Source organism: Nothoprocta perdicaria, unplaced genomic scaffold (genome assembly GCF_003342845.1).
Source record: "Nothoprocta perdicaria isolate Ctin4 unplaced genomic scaffold, notPer1 scaffold_117, whole genome shotgun sequence".
NCBI classification, from domain to species: Eukaryota; Metazoa; Chordata; class Aves; order Tinamiformes; family Tinamidae; genus Nothoprocta; species Nothoprocta perdicaria.
This window is the reverse complement of record NW_020454283.1, coordinates 1,826,020-1,845,932: the sequence shown is the minus strand read 5'-3', so window position 1 is coordinate 1,845,932 and position 19,913 is coordinate 1,826,020. Positions and strand designations below refer to the sequence as shown.

The window sequence follows — 19,913 nt, the reverse complement described above, 5'->3', positions numbered from 1 at the left end:
AAAAAGAAAAAGATTATTTCTTTACAACTTCTCACTCTCCAAACAATTTATCTTCCTCTACCTTTGACTACATATTTCTGCTCTAAAGACTATCCAATGTCAAGCACAAATGGGCAGAGGTTAGGTTACCAAAAAACTCTTAACACACAGATTTACTTACTTCAATATTTTCTACAATTCTTGTGACTACAGACGCAGTAACTGAGTACCAGTAAGATGCCCCTTTCTGTTGTCGTTCTTTCTAAAAGAGAAATTAGAGAAGAGCATTAACAGTTGGTCAGGAAACATTTTTCTGAAATCACCAGGGTGCAGAGAACATGACAGCACCCAATACATGTGGGGGAAAAAAAAGGCTTAGTTGCACTGTGCATTCTAACTTCATTTCCTATATATTTGTGCTCAGAAGATACATTTCTTAGAAGATGTAAATGCAATACAGCTACCATAGCAGTTTTTTCACTATGAAAAACAAGTCCTCACAACTCACTTTCCATTTTTCTTCAAGTGCTAGTAGAAGAGCTTTCTTGTGATCTCTTTCTTTCAGCTTTTCTATTTCCTCATCAAAATCTTCTTTTTTTTCTGGTGCACCAATTAAATGCAGCTTTGAAACAGATATCACCCATGGATCCACATGTGGGCGATAAAAAGGTATCTGTAGGGTTATCTTGCCAATGAAACCTAAAATACAACCCAAAGATGCTATCAGATTCCTATACAAACATATTTTTCTCCCTCTAGAAGACATATTAAGAAAGCAGTATAACACAGATACAACACTACGATAGAATTCTATTACCAAAAATCATTTTATCTCATTTGTTCAAGCTTTTGAATCACGCAAAGAGTTTTTATTATACATACAATATTTCTATTTAAAAATATTTGTCTTACACAAATATGCAATATACACACCTGCTTTCACTTCAAACGGTAATTCCAGTTCCTTCAAGGCATCTTTCTTTAGTGGTAAGTTTTCCAATTCAACAGCACCTATAGAAAACAGCAGGGGGAGAAACAACTTACAGGTCAGCCGAGCAAAATTATGTTAAAGTGACAATTTGAACATTAAAGTACAAGATGATTATAAACATATTAAAAAAAAAAAAAAGAAAAAAAGAAAAAAATAAGTACGGTTTCATGAGAACAGTCAACACTCTGAGTTACATGGCAATTGAAGTGATAGCTAATATAGTAATTAATAGTAATAGTAATTAAGATACTTTAATACTTTTTTCTTAATAGTAATTAAGAAACTTTACTGAATAACTTTAAGAAAAATCACATACAAATCCTGTAGAAGTTGAAGAAGATGATAAGATATGCTAAGCATATATTTTATCAGTCTCATATAAATTGTTAAAATTAGTTATGTTAAAAAAGCAACAAAAATCAGAACATAAGAGAATTTATTATTCGTTGTAAAGTGTTGGTACAATATTGTATATTCAAAGCATTTATATAAATGTTAAACACAGTATTAAGTACTTATTGGTTCTATTCCATCTTCCAGTTATTACAAAAATGGAAGTTATTCTTTTCTCTTTTCAATCACAGCATAAAAATACTACCCAAAATATCAAGTATCCTCACCCTTTAGAAGGGCTACTGAAAGTTGGTCTGTGTTCAAGTTATTGACATATTTGCCCAAATAGGTGTTGAGGACCCAGGCTACCAATCCTTCCAACATGACTGTGTCTTAGAAGAGGGCAACTAAGGTTTTTCTGTCATTTTCTGGATCTCTGTTCCATAGTTACTGTTTTACTCTGGAAGAAAAAAGTAAGAATATGAGTGCCTGAAACATAATGTCTCTCAGCAGATGTGTGATGCTGCTACACAAAAATAGTCACTGTAATCCATCCAAAAAAGCAGCAGAAATACTTAGGTTGGTATCTATCTAGAAAAACTGCATTACATGCATACCCTGTAAGCTCCAACACGCACATTCATACAAAGCTTTGATGTTTACAGACCACTCCTACTGGCAAATAAGGTTCACCTTTACATCCTTCTCCTTTACCACTGCACAATGTTTTGATGCAATACATAACATGGCCCTAAAACACCTTTTTTCCAAAGTTCCAGTAGCTATTTCCTTCAAGTTGCCAGCATACTGGGTTGGAAAGTCTAGCTTAAAGTAACAGGTGTTCATTTAAATGCTGCTTTCTCAAGCTTATTTTATATCACATCTATTATTTTTCAAAATAGGCCCAGAAAACAGAATGTTTCCCTCATCCCTTCTGTTAGTGCTGATCGTAAAAATGCTATTTTGTTCTCCCACTATTCTATTTAATGCTCAGTTTTCTGGAGGCAGCACTTTGTTTTTTCATACTAGCAGACCTATTACTGTGCTCTGTATGCAAGGGCAAATACAAATGCTCTGCAGGTGGATTTTCTGACTTCCCAGAAGGAAAACTACAACGAAGGCTAAGAGCATTCGGATTCTATGCACAAGACTCAGGCAAGGGCACATACTTTTTCTCCAAACAGAGACACCTCTCAACGGTTAAGCCAAATACAGCAGGAAGGAAAATGGCCTCTGTTCAGTTTTAACAACGTGATTTTAGGAAAACAGTTACCTACCAGCTCACCGAATTATACATGATGCCATGAATGAAAACATTCGAACTGAGCAGCAAGAAGTCAGTCTGGCATCCAAACTAAACTGCAGCCCAGAGCCATGGACTGGATTTTTTGCAGCATTCTTACATGGCACCTGTTAAACTGTCATTTACCCTTCTCAATTCCCGTTTTTAGGGGAAATTATGTTACATGTATCACGTAACCAGACACAAGTAACACAAAAGCTCATCAACAGTTACTCTACCCATAGGTTTTCAAAGTGGTATTGTAGATTTCAMCATCAAGAAAAGACACAGAAGCTGCATTAAAAAAGCAACACCGTGATACCGTGAACATTTCCCTTCATATTCTTCTCCAGGCATTTCTTTTTCAATTTGATTTATTGGATTCCTAGGTCCCTTTCAAAGTTTTTAATCTATGAATTGCAAAACTACAACTAGCTTCAGCAATGGCAGGATTTAACTCACTTAAAAATGAGATAATAAGAAATAATAATGAGACAATAAGAAATAATAAGATGAGATAATGAATAAAATAAAATAATTAGAAAATAAGAAAAAGCAGGCATGTCCTATCAAATAGTTACAATACTCTAAATATACTTGCATCAGTTCTGTGTTTAGGAATGTCTGCCCACCACACATGTCCCTCCGAAACTTCTAAGTTTAAGTTCTGCATATCAGAAAGGCAAGATATATTGACCTATTCACCTATTTACATTAAATTAAGCTAGACAAAAAAAAAAAAAAAGACAAATTCAAGAACTGAACTTAGATTTTATATTAAAATGCAAGAGTTTTTTTTCCCCTCGAATAGTGGGAAATGTATGTTTGATTAAAGGCTCTAATGCAGACGTATGAATTTATTTAAAAACATCCACTGAGAATTTTTAACTAATACAGCCAAAGAAGATAGACAAAGTCTTTCATTATCTGCTTAACTSTGGTTAAAAGCTGAAAAACAAACTTACTTTTGTGATGCAGAGTGGAACATAAATAGTATACATAACTCAAAGCAAATTGCATTAAAATATGGAATGTATTCACATTAGACACACGCTTAACTAAMAACTTATCTTTTCAAAATGCCTCCATGGTTTTCCAAAAAACAGCACTATTACTCTACATAACAAAGACTTAATATTCATACATAAGTCCCCTGCCTTGTACTACAGCTTATTTTCAAGTAAAACTGAGAAAAAAAGCTTAAGTCACAACAAAAGTGAACAGAATAATCCATGTCATGTGGTTATACCTCACAAAAGAAATCTACAGGTTGTTAGGAGCCAAATTAGAAGAAACATCTTGGAGAAACATTTAGAAGCACCAAACAGGTTAACATCACAATGGCTGAAAAATCTCAGGTCTGTGAATAATTCCATGCCTGAAGTCATCATAGGAACTGTAAATAAGGWAAGTCATCCCCTTAACCTAAGCTTGCTGTGGAATACAGGTAATTATTTAGGCATCCTTCAGCAGTTCTGAGGCATGTAATTTTGTAATTTTCTAGTCCACTGCTGYGCCACTGGAAGGAAAACGAAACATTTCTAATTACAATGCTTTTATTTCCTGCACACTCATGCTGAGGAAAAACAGCAAACATCTAGCAGGATGAGAAACCAAGTTCAAAGTTAAGAGTTCACTGAAAGTTGCTTCACTTCCTCTGGGAAGAAATGAAGAAAAAAATTATAATGGGAACGCCAAAGCTGCCCCCACAGCACAGGCCCCATAGGACTGGCGACAGGGTCGAGTGGCAAGGGACAGCTCAGGGCAGAGGGMACTGGAAGGTGYAGTTAACCTTACTGCACTGCTAGTTAGTAGCTAGATTAGGTTACTAGCTGCTGCTAGAGGCCAACGTGTGTGGGGAGAGGGGAAATTCCTGGCTGCGTAAGACGGCCATGTGCAGGCGCCCGCACCCCAAAAGCCCTCCTGGTTTCTCACACCAACACCCGCCGGGCAGGAGGAGTTTAGCGAGGCAGGAGACTTGTTGGCACATAGCAGGTGACAACGAGAGAGAAAAGGTCACCTTGCCCGCGGGCGGCGGGGAGAAGGGCGAGGGGCAAACGGCGYGCAGGGGCAGCGAGCTGAGGGGAGGCTCCGGGCCCGGCCGCGGGGGCTCAGGATGGCGGCAGGCGAGGGGGGGCCCTCGCCCTCCACGGTTCCGGCCTCGGGAAGGACCTGGGCACGGCGGCCCGCGGCCCCTCGGGGTCGAGGCGGCGGGGCGGAGCGCTGAGGGGGGCGTGCGGCAGGGAGGGGCCCCTCAGGGCCGGGCCTCCGCCACGCCGCCAGAGCCGGAAAACGGGAGGAACGACGGCCAGGGCCTAAGGCCGCCGTTGCGGCCGCCAGCCCCTCCGCCACCTACCTTAGCGCCCGGCCGCGGCCGCCTCCTCGATGGCGCACGGGGATCAAGGGGCTGGTCGCCCTCGAACCAACGGAAGGGGGAGTTTGTGGGGGGGGAAACGGGCACGGAGGCCAGGGCGAGGGAACGCCGAGCTATCGATGCGCCCGTCCCCGCCTCCCTGAGGCGGAGCCGGGCCCGCGGCCGGGGCGGTTACCGGGGCGGCTACCGGCGCTGCCGCCTGAGTCACGCGCCGGCGGGCGCCTCACCCAACGCCAACGGTCGCTCCTCTGCGCACCGGGCGGCACCGCTTCTCTCCCCTACCCCTGAGGAGCCCAAGTCCAAATTAACCATGTTAAAATCAGTTGTAGGAATGCAAACCACCTTTTTTTCCTCCTTTTCTCTCTCTCTCTCTCTCTTTTTTTTTTTTTTTTGTTGTAATTAATATTACAGAGGGAGGAGTGGCATTAAAGATCACAAACTGGATCTTTTCTCAGACTGGAGGTCATAATTCTGACTTTTTTTTTTTAAACCTTCTCCCTGAGAGAAACCTACGCCATGAAATACACACCGCAGTCGCAAGTGAAGTGAAACAACCGCTTCAAAAAATAAGAATTTTAATGTATAGCTTGTGATACATCACTATAAAAATATACTTTTAAACTTTTTTCAGCAAATATAAGCACATTTTTCATTTGAACTTTGAACATAATACCTGGATTTCCCTTCTGCCATGCAGCTCCATGATTTGAAACCCCCATAAAGTTAGTGACAAAAGAAATAAACTTATTAAAAGTTCTTAAACTTTTTTTTAAAAAGACTTATTAAGAAATCTTGAGCTGCTTCTTCAATCAGATCTCTACAGTGGGAGCTGATGAACAAGAGAGGAGAATGTTCAGTGCAGGGTGTTCAAAGCAACATATAAAACGAGGTACTTTTCTTGTCTTAGCATCTTCCCTGAACATTATTTTTCATTTTCAAAAGCCAATACAAAATTTTTGTAAAAAGGCATAAAAGTCTGCTTGCCATTTCTCAATTCCAGTAAAAAAATGTGAATAAATGCAATAAAAGATGTTTAAGCTTCCACATGAACTAAATTCTGACTCTCCATTGTAGTTGTAGAATAAATGCAATTTTTTTTTTTTTTCCAGGCTAAGGCCTCAAACAATGCATTTAGTTACTCTTGAGGTTAATGAGCATGTTTTCATAGAATAAAAGAAAAAATATGACTGTTGTCTGATTTCACTTAAAATCATATTACAAGTTCTGGTTGAATTTAGACACCACAATTGTCAGTTAATCCATGTTCATAAAACTTAATTCTGGAAAATACATTCCTAGAAATTGAATTTTACAAGAATTATTACAGAAGAAACTCTACTAATTTTCTTTAAAGAGGTGGATAGATCTTCAGTGTGGATCAACAAGTGAAGGACAACAGGATTTTCTGATTCTGAGATTTGAATCAATTCCACTTTCAAAGATTATGTCATGCAATCATCAAGATTTAGTCCTTTACTTGAGTTTAATGGGTGTGAGTTGTCTCATCTTCTCTAATGGTCACTGTGATGTAGGGAAAAATATTTTGTTCTTATGGTTAACCTTGGTAACATCAAAATTGAGGTCAGGATCAGTCAGGGAAGCATATTAAAGCAGCCATGACATGAAGATGTCAGACTTTAGAAGCATCAATGAGAGAAATTTACTGCATACTTCAAGATAACTATTTAGTAAAGATTTCATTTCACTTCATGAAATAAGCATAGTTGTAATCTAGGGGAAAAAATGCTGTAAAAGGTGGTTCTCTTTAATGTACTTAAGCTTGAATTGTTAAGTTTGCTCAAAARATGAAAGGAAGCAAATCATAATAAAATATATCCAAAAAGCTAGTAGAAATATATACACGAAAGCAGGAAATGGAGTAATTTTAAAATCAAAACTATATGAATAGCTTACAGATGACTGATCATATAATTCCAGTCTCTTAGAAGGGCTGGTTGCAGTCATGTTCTCAACAGGTAGCATTTATGAACCCAGACTATCATCACAAGAAGTCTCCGCAGAAATGTCGATGGCAAAAAGTTAGAAAAGAGTTCCTTTTCAAAGGTCTGTCTTGGGTATGATCAAGATGTATCATAGAAGAAAGGAAAGACTAGGCAATTCTGTTTACAAGAAAGCATTAAAAAGCGGTAATTTCTTATAAACTGCAAAGAGCATCATTTCAGTCTCCAGGCTGACGGGAGGAAAAAAAAAAGATTTAAAACCTCATGAACTCTCATGTCTATATTCATCTTAGATTTCAAATCTCCATAGGAATGCTACATTTAACATAATGTTTATTTCAGAAGGTTGGAGGTGCTTAATCAATAAATGATCTGTAATCTCCTTTAACTAGTCTTCATCCCCACATCTTGAACACTCAGGGGAAACGGCTTTTCTTCTGGAAGTAGGTCTTGAAGTAAATCATCCTCGGTTTCCACTGAGATCTTAATTTCAGTTTCTCTTTGCAAGAGGTTTTCTTCTTTTGAAAGAGGAATTTCTTCTCCTGTTGGAGAATAATGGGGAGCATTTCGATAATCCATGCTAGTTGAACTAGTCTGCTCTGGGGACTGGGCACTGCAGTCGGAATTACATACTTTAACAATACAAGTCACATTCACCTGTGTTCCTCCATTACCAGAATGTTCTATCAAATAAACAAAAAACACAGTAAGCATGGAAGAACAAAACCCTGAGTAGCATGGCTGGATTCTTTCCAGAGACAGACTGGAAGACAAGTCAGAGAGACAGATTTGAAGTCAAAATAGACTTATCTCCTTGCTTCAAAGAATTTATGAAAGCTGGTGGAGATGTTCCTGCAACATTTTTTTAATGCAATAAAATCTACATATTATCTCAGTGATTAAAACAAACAAACTGGAAACACCTAATACAGAGACCTGGATCAAAGTCAACTCCCTGCCTATCTGTTTCTGTTTTCTTAGTCCTCTTTCCATTTCTGAAGCYTTTGTCAATCACCTTTTACTGCTGCTGCCTTTGTCTCCCATTCACAGGAACATGCCTACCATTACCTTGTCTCAGCGGTCTGCAAAAAACAGTGTTGCAGCTGAGCACACTCTTTGCTGTTCCAAGCTGAAAGTTTAAAGCAATCACCACTTCTTTAAAAAGCTCCTAAATACTCTCACTACTAAACATGGTTCTGGTATTTTAAAATTCTGCCCCCTCCCCAAAAGAAACCCACTTATAACAGATTATAACAGATAATCAAATTTCAAGAGGTTCTCGAACAYTCCAATGTTCAGACTCTCACCTGAACTTGCAGAGTTATGTCTGTCTCCACTGTGAAGCTTACAGCCTTCTGTGACTGAATATTGCTGCTGAAATCCTTCCACTTTGCTTTCATTGTTCTTCTTACTGATTACACTGTTGCTTGTAGCACCAGCTGGATTATTGAGAGAGCTACTGCTTGACCCTGGGGTTTCCAAGAGATGCTGTTCCTCCTGTTTGGAGTTACTGGAGTTCTGTGGTCCTGTATTTCTTACTTTTTTCTCACACTGCTTCTCTGTAGGGGAAAAAGGCTGGAACATTTGCAGAAAAATGCTGAACGTTAGACACCTAAGTGCTGGCTACTTTTTATTAAACAAACTACTGATAATCTCCATTTGCAAAGTGATAACTGTAAACAAAATTCATACTAGCTCATCAGTTATTCAATAAAATGAATCTTTCTAGGCATCTACAGCACTTCACTAATTATCCAGGGAACAAGACTCTGAATGACACCTACATTACCTGATTACCTGAAATAATGTGAGGTTTGAATCAGTCCCAACAATTATATCTTAGGCAGTAACTTGGGGTTACTGCCAAATTAACTAGCCCTTCCTCACTACAGTTTTAGCTTTTTTTGTAATTAGGTAAGATGTCATGATTTCTATATAACTGTTAGAGAAACAGAGAGCATGAAAAGGTATGAATGAGTCACACTCACCAAATCTGCTTCTCCAGCTGGTGGAGAATATAAAAGCGCTGTGAATGAGAAGAGAGTTCATTAAAAGCAAAATCTGTTTATGTTGCAAAAGCTTCGCTCAACTTGCTCGAGTGATAGCTTTGCTGCTAGAATAAACTCCAAATGTACATTTGGTTTTACTTTCTCTATGCTCTACAGATAGTAGATAGCTAGTGTATGCTATTTTAAAATTTTGTAAGTTTTRTGTATTGCACTAATTTTGTTAAAGGTGAATTTGGCTAGTGAGCAGAGAGGATTCCACCTTTGAATTAATCATTTAGTGTCAAAAAGTAACAATAAAATATGTCCAATGACAGCAAAACAATAGTTTAACATGTAGTAATGTCTAATACCTAAACGATGAATCACAAAATATTTAGCAAACTGCAGTAGGAGATTGCTGCCCAGTTGCCAGTTCCACTGGATGTTCCATGTTTAGACCATTATCAATAATCCGAGGAATAAGAGATTTGAATAGGGCACCTGCCTCATATCCACATATGGAAGTTTACATGTGATCTAATAAAGATACATTTAATATAAATGCATATGGAATACTTAAGAGAATTTTTCTTATTCTGTTTTTCTGTGGGTGCAAAGTTTATGTGAACATGGTGCTTTGCATGAGGTTTTTATTAGTCTCTCTTTCTCCTCTTGACCTTAGAAACATTTGACCAATTTCATCCAAGTGTAGCAGAGTAATGAGGTAAAAAAGTTCCTCTAWCCTTTCCTGAAAGTTTCCTGCAGCTATGTTACCAGCCAGTGAAGGACATGCATATAAATGTCTTCTTTCCTTATTAAAAAATAGTGAGCTTGCCTATTACTAGACATCAAAGACTACCCATAAGCAAGCCTGCCTCCATATCCAGCCATGAGAAAAGCTTCAAAGCTAGCACCTTCTGGGACACTAAAATCAGACAAACACCAGGCTCAAACTGGTAACAAACCAGGTGTTACTGTTTCTGATGCTTAAGAACCATTTATTTCACTGCATGAATCCTACCTTTTTTACGGGAGACTAAGCAGTATCCCAAAACAGCAATTATCATGATCAATACCACTGGCCCTGTTACTGAACCTGGAAAATAAATGAAAATCATTTAGCAAGTCCATCTGCAAAGGAGAGAATTAGACACAATTAGTTTCACAGTTTCTGTCCATGACTATAAAAGCTAATTTCACAAGTAGCTACTGTGTCTGACATTCATATCTTGAATGATTGGTACCAAGGTTGCATTTCAATCTCCAGCACTTCATAAAAATGAACTTTCCTGTGCTGAAAAGTCAGGACAGATTCCTGGCCTTGATCACAAAGAGAACCTCACTATGCTAGCAACAGTTCTTTATGCATAAGGCCAGGCAGTCCAGAATGCTCCTAGAAATATAAACACAGCAGAATAGGTGGTGAATGGGGGAAAGTCCTGTTCACCAAGTTYGTGCTTATCAATGCTGTATAGATTTTTTTATTCCCAGGAAATGCATTTCATAATCAAATTCTGCACATTTTATAAATATTGCTAGAATTACAAGAACTATAGAATACACCAAAGAAGAGCACATATATAGGTTAATAATACGCAACTCAATACAAGTAGCATCTTACTGAATTAACTCTTTTTTTTTCTGAGGTTCTATTAGGGTACAGATAGTTGATCTCTGAAAGAAACGGAGAACTAAAAGCAATCTTGCTTCCAAGTCAGATGAAAATGACTTCCAAAGAATTAACTTACCAATGATATAAGACATATCAGGTGCAGCACTTAGAATGACAGGTCGAGTTAATATTTCAGGTCTGACAGAGTTTGAGCTTTGGGTCAGGATGGTTTTCACAGCAGTGTGAGGTACAGCTGTGGTAAACACTGTTCCTGAATCAYTGCAAACAGTGTCATTCATGCTGTTTCCTGGAATAGCCACTGTTTTACAACTGCAAGAAACAAAAAGAGAGGTTAGAAGAGAAATCAGTCCTAGGCACAATTAAAGTTTGTTATTAGGCAGAAAGGCTGGCTTACACTCTATGTGGTTTACAGCTGGTATTGTAAGATTCCTCATCTGAAAAAGTTCCAGGAGGACAAGGCATACATTCTGTATCTGTGCTGTCTGTTCCTGCAAAAAACCAGAAAAATTGCAGTTAGTTGTCTAGTGAGAACCAAGAATGAATAATCAAGGTCTGTGGTACAGATCCTGGAACCAATATAGAGACAGTGCACAAAATACAGCCTGTGACCATCACAAAAGTTATTAATCTGAAACATCCTACCCAAACATCAGAAGATTCATCAACTGTTACTTTTGTGCCCTGGATAGACAGTCTTTTTCAAAGACTGTTAAAATCTACAGAAAAGATTACATGTGGCATTACAGACAATGCTGAGCCTTTTCACTAGCACCCAACAGGCTAACCATCTTTCCATACCGCTGCTTTCCATCATCTTTTCAAGTGTATCTTAATTTCTTTATGACATTATGGATTACTAATTGTAGGCAATCCATCAATTGTTTTTGTCCCAAGATAACTATACTGTCAGAGTGGTAAATTTCATAATTTAATAAAGAGAAATGACTTCCTCTGCAGGACAGTATAGTCACCATTACTTACTCTATCTTAACTTCAACCTAAAACCCTGTTTTAAGGCTTTAAACAGAAATTACATGGTCCTCACGCTGCAAGTGCAGATCACTTTGCAATCACCCACTGCAGCCAAACAAAGCAAAAATAAATTGCATCAGGGAACTTTCATGATGCAGTAGAAGACTGAGATATTCTGTCCCTTTTAATACAACATCCCTTGTGAATACTGTTGTTATATTTACTGCCTACTTGCTAAAATGTGGATTGCATTAGAAAGAATACTTAATGGCAGGGCATTAAAACATATTCAGCTAGTAATTTAGCAAATTCAAGGCAGATTTAGAAATATTTATGGACTATTAAGATAAAAATTACTCTCTGCACAGTAAAGCTCATTTGTGCACAGATTCTGAGTACTGAGAATTAAATTACCTCTTTTGGAAACTCGGTAACCTTTTCCACACTTTTTATGCAATCTGCACATTTCGCACTGATCATATATTTTCGAAATGCAGTACTCATTGGGTGGGCAGCTACAGATTCTGTCCTGTGATTCTGTGCACGTTTGAAGCTGCACAAAACCTGTTTTGAAACAAGAAAAAAGGCAAGATGACATTGGGAATACACAAGTGATAGCGCCAAACTCTTGAGGAGTTTCTTTAAGAAAAAAAACAGACCAGATTAAAACAATTCAGCTCTTGGAACAGGCTGCAAAAGGCTCAAAAGTCCCTTTAATAATCCAGCCCTACCTTTCCTGCAAGGTGGTAAACAGGCAAAGCACTGAGGAGACCAATTCCAGATCGCTGTATACGAGTTAACTCCACACGGACTGCATTTGGTGTCCACACTGTCAGAGCAGTTCTGTAACTTGTATTGCCCTATTTAAAAAAGAAAAAAAGTAAAATCTCATCACTAGGAATCACCAGAAGTTAGGGTAAGTTTCATTTTTAGCTGTAGAAAACTTCTTCTTTGACTACCACTGTCAGATTAACAGCTGGTACCAAGATACCAAGCAGATACCAACCAGGTACTAATTCAAATAGGGACTGCATGCATACACAGGGGAAATCTGACCTCTTCATCATTCGTGTTTCCCACATAAAATAAAAAAATCTGAAAAATTAAAAATTGGTATAGAGACATGTTACAGACTGATCACCATTTCTGGAATAAATAGATGTTTTAATTCTGAGTCATCTTTACCCCCATTGTGTTTTTAACAAAGGAAGTATGACAGATCTATCTAGGCTCTTTTTGCTGCTGTGGCTGCTTCAGCATATACTGGTTTCCTGCTTAAACTTCCGGATCTCTCTGACAGGAACTCAGCATTTATGGAGACAAATTTTGTTTGCTCAGCAGGTCATGAGACAAATATGCTTGTCTTTTTCTTTTCCCCCTTGTGTCTAATGTCATCATATAATGACAGCTTTTTGCAAAAATTCTATAATTAACATATCAAAATGTCACTACTACCAAAACAAAATCCCCACCCTTGACATCCCCCTACGTCTGTACTCAATGGCTGTTTGCTAGCAAAGAATCAGTAATAATTATCACTGAAGTGTAAGACATGACACCTCAAATGATAAAAACAGTTTCAATATTCTTTTATTTCTGTATTATCTGTGATAGTGGTCTACAGTAACTGCTTTATAGCAAAGTCTAAAAAAAATCCTTAATGAGCAATTATAGATTAACCTGCCAAGTGGAAACCCCCTTACATAAGTATTATTATCCAAGTACCAAAATTAAACTGTACCTCATTAGTTAACTTTTGCTTCAGAAAAATGTACATGCAATTAAAAATTATTTTAATCAAAAAAGTGCAAAACTGAGTTTACAAGAGCTCAGCAGCCTAGATGATCCTCCCAATAAGCCCCAACCAGGTTAACCTTGTAACAAAACTCCAATTCTACTCAACATYGTGTTTCTTATGCAAATATTTTTTACAGTCACAACATTTTACGTTCTTCTAGATAAAGACTGCATTAAAACAGCAAAACTCTGATGCTCTTCACATGCATCAATAATCAAAACATACAGTGCTCATCTGAGAATTCATTGAATTCATCCATGCAAAGTAACAGTGTAAATTATAATTTACCAGGAGGGCACTGACTGCAACATTTATTAAGACTTTCTTCATAGAACTCCCTCGTAGCGTCCTTGCATTGCGCAAACTGTGGTGTGTAAGGCAATGAATATTCCTAGGAGAAATTAAAAGGGAAAATCATGAATCACAGGTCCATCCATCCTGACCCTCATATAGAGATTCCAGACTTAAAAGATCAGTGTAATTATAACCAGTTGGCATGATACAGAGAGCCTTRTCATTCAAAATACCTTCTGATTCCTTCCCAAACCAGGGAGACCTTGCTGTTCTGAGCAAAAAAAAAAAAAGCCTTCAAAAGAGCACTGCCTCTTCTGAAAAGGAGCAATTACATAGTCTTAAAGAAAGTGCGTATGAAACAGTCATAAAATACACTACCTATTTTTTGGCTCATATAAGCCAGCACAGCTAAATGACTTCCATGAATAAATGTCAAAATATTTGAGTATCTGACATCTGTTTCCAAAGGGGAAAAACATAYTCAAGGTGAAAGAAGAAGGCTCAGAAATATAAATGTAGGCATTCCCTGCTAGATCAAAAGGATGCTGTTCATGTGATACTGCTCAATTCCTTGCAGCCTGAAGAGATTGTTCCATGCAGAGCCATAAACTTTTAGAGAAGTACTTTACAAATATAATTAAAAACAGGAATCAAAACAGGAACAAGCTCTTTGCAGGCCGGTAATGAAAATATCCTTCCTCCTTACTGAAACAAGTTGATTATTTATTGGATCTTCACATTACTGACAAAGTAGATGAATGCTTCCCACTCTCAACAATTGCTTAAAGAGAACCCAATATTTTCTTAAGAAGCTTGTTGAAATACTTGTTATCTAGCTGTGTATCAGAACAGGATTTGACACTTTTACTCAATGATCACTAGAATTCCTAGAATGTGAAGGCAGAGAAAAGCCTTCTTGAATTTGAATATTCACCCTAGAAAAGGAAGAAAGAAAGGAAGGGAAACTACTTAGGTAAAAGTTTCACACCTTCTCCTATTTAAAATACCAAAAGTTGGTGACACTGGCCAGAATCATCCTGATCCATCAGTTCAGGTGAAGACCCAAAACCAGAGAGACCAGGTAGGTTTTCATCAATACCCAGCCCATTCTCTCACAGACTGATCAGTGATCAAAAGTCAAGTYGCAAACTCAAAAACCAAGGGTAAAGACCCTTTTAACAGCCTAGAAACTGCAATGGGCTGGGGGAGATTGAACGAATTATTGCCTTTATTCCTCAGAGCTTCTGGTGGGCAAACAAAAGAAAGATTCAACTGCTTTTCAAAGTCTGCTTTGACTTTTGATGAGAACAAAACCAGATTTACAGTAGCTACGTTGTGGTCTCAAGAGTCTCCAAAACCTCCTCTGGCCTCCACATCTGCTTGGCAGTGAGAGTTCACTTCAAGGTGGCTTGCTGGAGGACCAAGAGCAGAACCAGGAGGCTAGCTGCAGCATTTTGAGACTCATTTATCAAAGGGAATAATAATCATGGAAATTCAAAAAGAAAAATAAGGCTTTCCAAAACCTTCTAGGTTCAGTGACAACTGCTAATGCTGGACTTGGTACTAGTATCCTCACGGGAAGAGCAATAAGTAATATAGAAACTGCACCATTTGCAAATGTGAGCTGATGCTGTCATCTGCTAAAGAAAAAGAAAAGGGCTCAGCTCTCCTCAGAAGGATTTAAATTCCTTTTCTTGTTTATTAAGAGAAGAAGATTCAAGGGCTGTAGCTGCATTTTTTGCAGTCACAAGGATAAACTCGATTAAAACAAACAAGCATATTTTTAATCTGAAAAAAATTCACTGCCAGCACAYGCACAGAAAAAAAAAAMAMCACAACAAACCACATCACAAATTATCCTGCTGGTGAGGCTTCCCGGCAAGAAATGTTCTTACCTCATCCTCTTAGTTATCTATTGTAAATACTGTCCTGAGAGTTAAAGGCACAGGAAAACCATAGGTCTAAGGGTTCACATCTGTTTCTCTCAAGTCATGCTTGAAAGGATATCTCTACTGACTGATACAATCTTCTTGAGAGCTTAACCAAAGAGCTGCGGCTCTTCAGGACATACAATCGACAATTTCTTGCCAACTGTTCTTAAAAATATTATAGGAAATGAAAAAAAGACTTGTAATTCACTTTAAAATACTTTTTACAAGCACATCAGTGTTGTTGCTCACTGGGGGGGAGGGTATCTAATTTCAGTAGTTATTTTTAAAATAAGTTTGTTTAATCAGGCTAATGTCAAGGTCAACACCCAGATTTCCTATTCTGCCAGAGCAAATGAAGGGCTCTTAGTTGGTGCAAAACTCTCCCGGCTTTTCTGACTACAAGACGACTCCACCTTTTTCTAGTCATCTCATCAGTTTTAGGGTSTTGGTCGGGCAGTGCAATATTTGCTGCTCAAAGCAGAAGTTTCTGCAGCCAGGTTTATTGGCTGTTTTGGCAGGAAGTCGGACAAAATTGGGGGCCAGAATCTGTCCCATAATCTTCTGTCCCATAATCATATCACTGTTTGCATGACTTCTATGTCCTTATTGCATCTCTGTTTTTATTGAGATTCTGTTCTGAAAGCAGATTGTGATAACAAAAAATCTTCTATTTATAGGGCTCCCTAATTATGGAAAAGAAGAAGGAARCCCCATTTAATTCAAAAAATATTTAAATATGAAAACCTTTCATGGACTGAGGTGATTCATGTGAAAACAATCAAAAACTAAAAGAGTTCTCAGGTTAAGTTCTCAGTTATGAACAAGGTGACAAAACCCAGGGAAACATTTTGCAGAAAGCAAAGTTTATASTGCCTCACTTGGGCTAGCCTTAAATTTTTTTCAGATTAAGTAGCAGTGTCTAATGACACTTTTAAAGAGATTTGTACAGACAAAATGAATTTGAAAGATTTCATTTAACCTGATGGATACCAGTAGAGGCAAAACATCTCCTCTATCTAGTAACAGAGGCACGGAGATAATTAAACAAATTTAGTCTACCTCTRTGCACACTGATCAAATTCTGCAGCTTGTTTTAGTGCTTGGTTCTTGTGCAGGGATACAGCAAAAAAAGGCAGGGAACCTGCACTTGCTTGCACAGATGAGAACTGGCTAAACCCTGTGCTTGTCCTTGGCTACACAATTCACTAGCAAATATTTTTGCAATGTATTAAGCAATAACAAGAAGTTGCATACAAGAACCGAGTGACTCAAGATTCTCTCCCCAGAGTCCCTGTGTTCTCTGCATCATTTTCCTGTCTGCCCTAAGCCATCAAGCAGAGAGGTGACCTTATTTGGAGGAGCAGGCCAGAGGCAGCCTTCACCCAGCAGATAGGTTAGTACAGACTCTGCAAATAGGCCCAGCTGCTTCCAAGATTCCCCATATCCTCTCCCCACTGGGTGATAAAAGTGGCAGGACACATGGCAGCATCCATGAGCTGTATCCGCGCTGGAGGAGGGAAAGGGCTTTCAGGCCTCCCTCCCACGCAGCCACGCGGAGGCCAACCACAGCTGAGCCCCTCGTGTCCGTGCTGGAGTTATGCATGTGTTATAAAGTTCAAATCCACATTTTGATTTATATTTTTCAAAAGCAGAAGGATCTGATGCATGCACCAGCCTGGCTCCATCTGTTCACAAGAAAGGCCAAAGTCAGAACGCCAGACTTTAACTTCCACAGCACTGAGATAATATAAGGCATTCCCTTATATTATCAGCATTCCCTGTATGCTGAGTATTAGCTKGAATAAAGAAAATTTCTTGCAATTTCYGCCTTGCAGTTTGTCCTATGTTCTYGGACTTTAAGCTTAATTATAATTAGGCATCTTCAGTGCAAGAAATAAGATGTGCTAGTGGTATAYATATGTTCAYCCATTTAWATACCATTCAGTTTTATTCAAGGAAGTCGTTTAAAACAAAGGAATGAAAGGTGCGTTTACATCTAACGCATGTTTCTACACATTTAATGGTTTCCTTTTCTTGATTTCTTCAAATTCAAGCTGTCAAACAAAGGTATCTCAACAGGAACTACGTCTGGCATATAACGTTCTCTACGCATATGAAACCACAATGAAGTCACCAAAGACTCTGACATAAGCGTCTGTTTCTATAGAAAGGACTTGTGGTAGAGAAATGCCATTTGCTGAGTGTACGTCTCAGGGAAAAAAAATCTCTCAAAAAATATCTATTTAAAATATCTAAACTAGTCCTCTAGAGAATAAATTCTGTAAATTCTGTTTAGGATTACATTTGTCACGGATAGCAACAAGTCTCACAGAAATCAGAGGAAGCTGTATCAGGCTGTACTGCCTATACCCAAACATAAAGCTTCATTCGGAATTGCGTTCCTGTGAATGCTGCTCTAAGATTGTGCCTCACAGTTTACAAGGCCTACATAGACAAGGTCTTCAGTGTAAAACCCTGCCACTTCTAGCCTCATTCATCTTCTATGTCCTGTAATGCTAGACTCCTGCATTACATGCACACATGAAATCAGTAAGGGTGACAGAACAGAAATAATACTAGAAAACCTGAGCCAAAACCCAAACCAAGACATTTTTCTTGTGTGGGGACACTGGGACTTGCATCAGATTATCTGCAGCTGTGTTTCAAGGAAAACAAGCTAAAAGCTTCCACAAAAGAACTCAAATATAAAGCACAAGTCAAGCTTAGCAACATAAGCCTGCTCATAGGTGCCAAGAGCATAGTGACCTCCCTAGTCACCCTCCTGAGATGCTCAAGATGTTACCCAAAAAACATTATCAGGGATATAAGTGCCTTTTAGGCTAAATGCTGTAAGTTACATTTTACTATTATTTTTAAATAGATTTCAGCACATATCAGCCACTATACTATACAGCTCTTTGTGCAGCCTTGTAAAAGACAGATATTTGGGTTTGTGGTTACCAAGAAAGTTTATATTAAAAGTATCTGGTGACTGCACTCCTCACAGTGGTAAGAGAATATGTTCAGTTCCTGTGAGTAACTCAGGCTATTATTTTTCAGACAGTTTAGGCCGAATGAGAAAAACAAGAAAAAGTGTCTCACTCAAACTATAGCTTTACTAGATTCCCTCCTGAGCAAAGCCAAACTAAGGTTACTTTTTTAAAAACTGGTAAAACAGAGATTTTGTTCTAGTTCTGTGGCAGATATAGTGTTTCTGAAGCTATTGTTTGGGATTTTTTTTAAGTTATATATGGAGTTTTCTTTGGTTTGGCACATACCTGAGAACAACAAGAAACGTGATGCTTCAAATTCCACCTGCTTTCTATGAGTATAGAAGCATGGTTTGGATGGAGGCTGAAAGAACTTTATTTACTTTGAATAACCCCTACCCTTTATTGCGGTTGGCAGCAAGAAGCAGGAGGCAACTTTACTGCTACACATTGATGCCAAGGTCTGCTGCAGTTGCGAGACGCTCTCTTCCTTACCTGCTCCATCCCGTCCAGCCCAAAGTATTCAGGGAATTAGGCCCAAAACAAACCAGGGCTGAATTCAAAATGTCTGAGGTGCAGCTGAAAATATTAACMTAACCTTAAAAGACCCCTGAATCTCAAATTCAATACATATTCTGATACTGTGCGCATCTTTCTCCATACAAACTCATCAAGGCTAAATGAATGTAAATAATTATGCAAATATCTGGCACATGGAAGAGAGAGGAAGGGAGAGAGAGGAAGAGGGAGGGAGAAAGAGGAAGAGGGAGGAAGGGAGAGGGGGAGAAAAAAAAATGGACATCTCAGAACTCTTTGCATATTTATCTTCGGAAACCAGTACACTTTAAAAACAAAGCTGGAAAAATGCTATCAATATACCACCACTGCATAAACCCACACGAAACAAAGGCGAGCCCACCAAGCTCCTTGGTCCAGGCATTTTTTTTTTTTTAACAAACAAAACAAAAACATTCCCTTTCAAACAGCAACATAGCTGGCTATAAAACAGAGCAGACGCAGCTGGATCACATCAAATCCTAGATGCAAATTAAAGGGTTTTTATGTAAATAGACTTGAAACGCTCCGATAAAGCGCAGCACACTCTTCCTGTTTAAAGAAGAGCGCTTGAGCACACACRGATTTTGTGTGTGGGCAACCATGTCACAAACTCCTGCAAATACTCCCAAGCAGCCCGAGATGCTCGTTGGTGAGGAAAAGCTGAGGGAGAGGGCGGGTGGGAGAGGGAGCGAGGGGTGCGTGTTGGTGCTGTGTGGGGAAGGCGGGAGAGGGGAAGGCGGGAGAGGGACTCGCGCCCCGGCCTCGGGCCCGCGCACTCACCCGCCCGCCCGCGGCGCCCGCCTGCAGGAGCGCGGCGAGCAGCGCCCAG

At 38.8% G+C, this 19,913-nt stretch overlaps 2 protein-coding genes across 4 annotated transcripts in view; both read right to left on the bottom strand.

The window, feature by feature from the left end:
* Nucleotides 1-1,738, bottom strand: part of VPS13D (vacuolar protein sorting 13 homolog D) — an 80,163-nt gene extending 78,425 nt beyond the window's left edge. For both annotated transcript variants that reach the window (XM_026053679.1, XM_026053680.1), the window contains exons 1-4: nucleotides 1,591-1,738; nucleotides 913-990; nucleotides 488-678; nucleotides 161-241 (exon numbers count right to left, since the gene is read on the bottom strand). In XM_026053679.1, the coding sequence (XP_025909464.1) occupies nucleotides 161-241; nucleotides 488-678; nucleotides 913-990; nucleotides 1,591-1,687 (447 nt within the window). In that variant the 5' untranslated portion in view covers nucleotides 1,688-1,738. The remainder of the gene's footprint in view (nucleotides 1-160; nucleotides 242-487; nucleotides 679-912; nucleotides 991-1,590) is intronic.
* A 4,003-nt stretch (nucleotides 1,739-5,741) lies between these two features.
* Nucleotides 5,742-19,466, bottom strand: TNFRSF1B (TNF receptor superfamily member 1B). 2 transcript variants are annotated; one of them, XM_026053696.1, is made up of 10 exons: nucleotides 19,425-19,466; nucleotides 13,600-13,702; nucleotides 12,245-12,373; nucleotides 11,928-12,077; nucleotides 10,936-11,029; nucleotides 10,657-10,850; nucleotides 9,930-10,004; nucleotides 8,909-8,946; nucleotides 8,228-8,495; nucleotides 5,742-7,603 (listed from the first exon to the last, which is right to left on the bottom strand). In XM_026053696.1, exons 1-10 carry the CDS (start codon nucleotides 19,464-19,466, stop codon nucleotides 7,305-7,307), a joined length of 1,392 nt encoding a protein of 463 aa, XP_025909481.1. In that variant the 3' UTR covers nucleotides 5,742-7,304. The 2 variants fall into 2 exon arrangements, with proteins under 2 accessions (XP_025909481.1, XP_025909482.1); XM_026053697.1 differs by having other exon boundaries at nucleotides 5,742-7,462.
* Nucleotides 19,467-19,913: the final 447 nt, after the last annotated feature.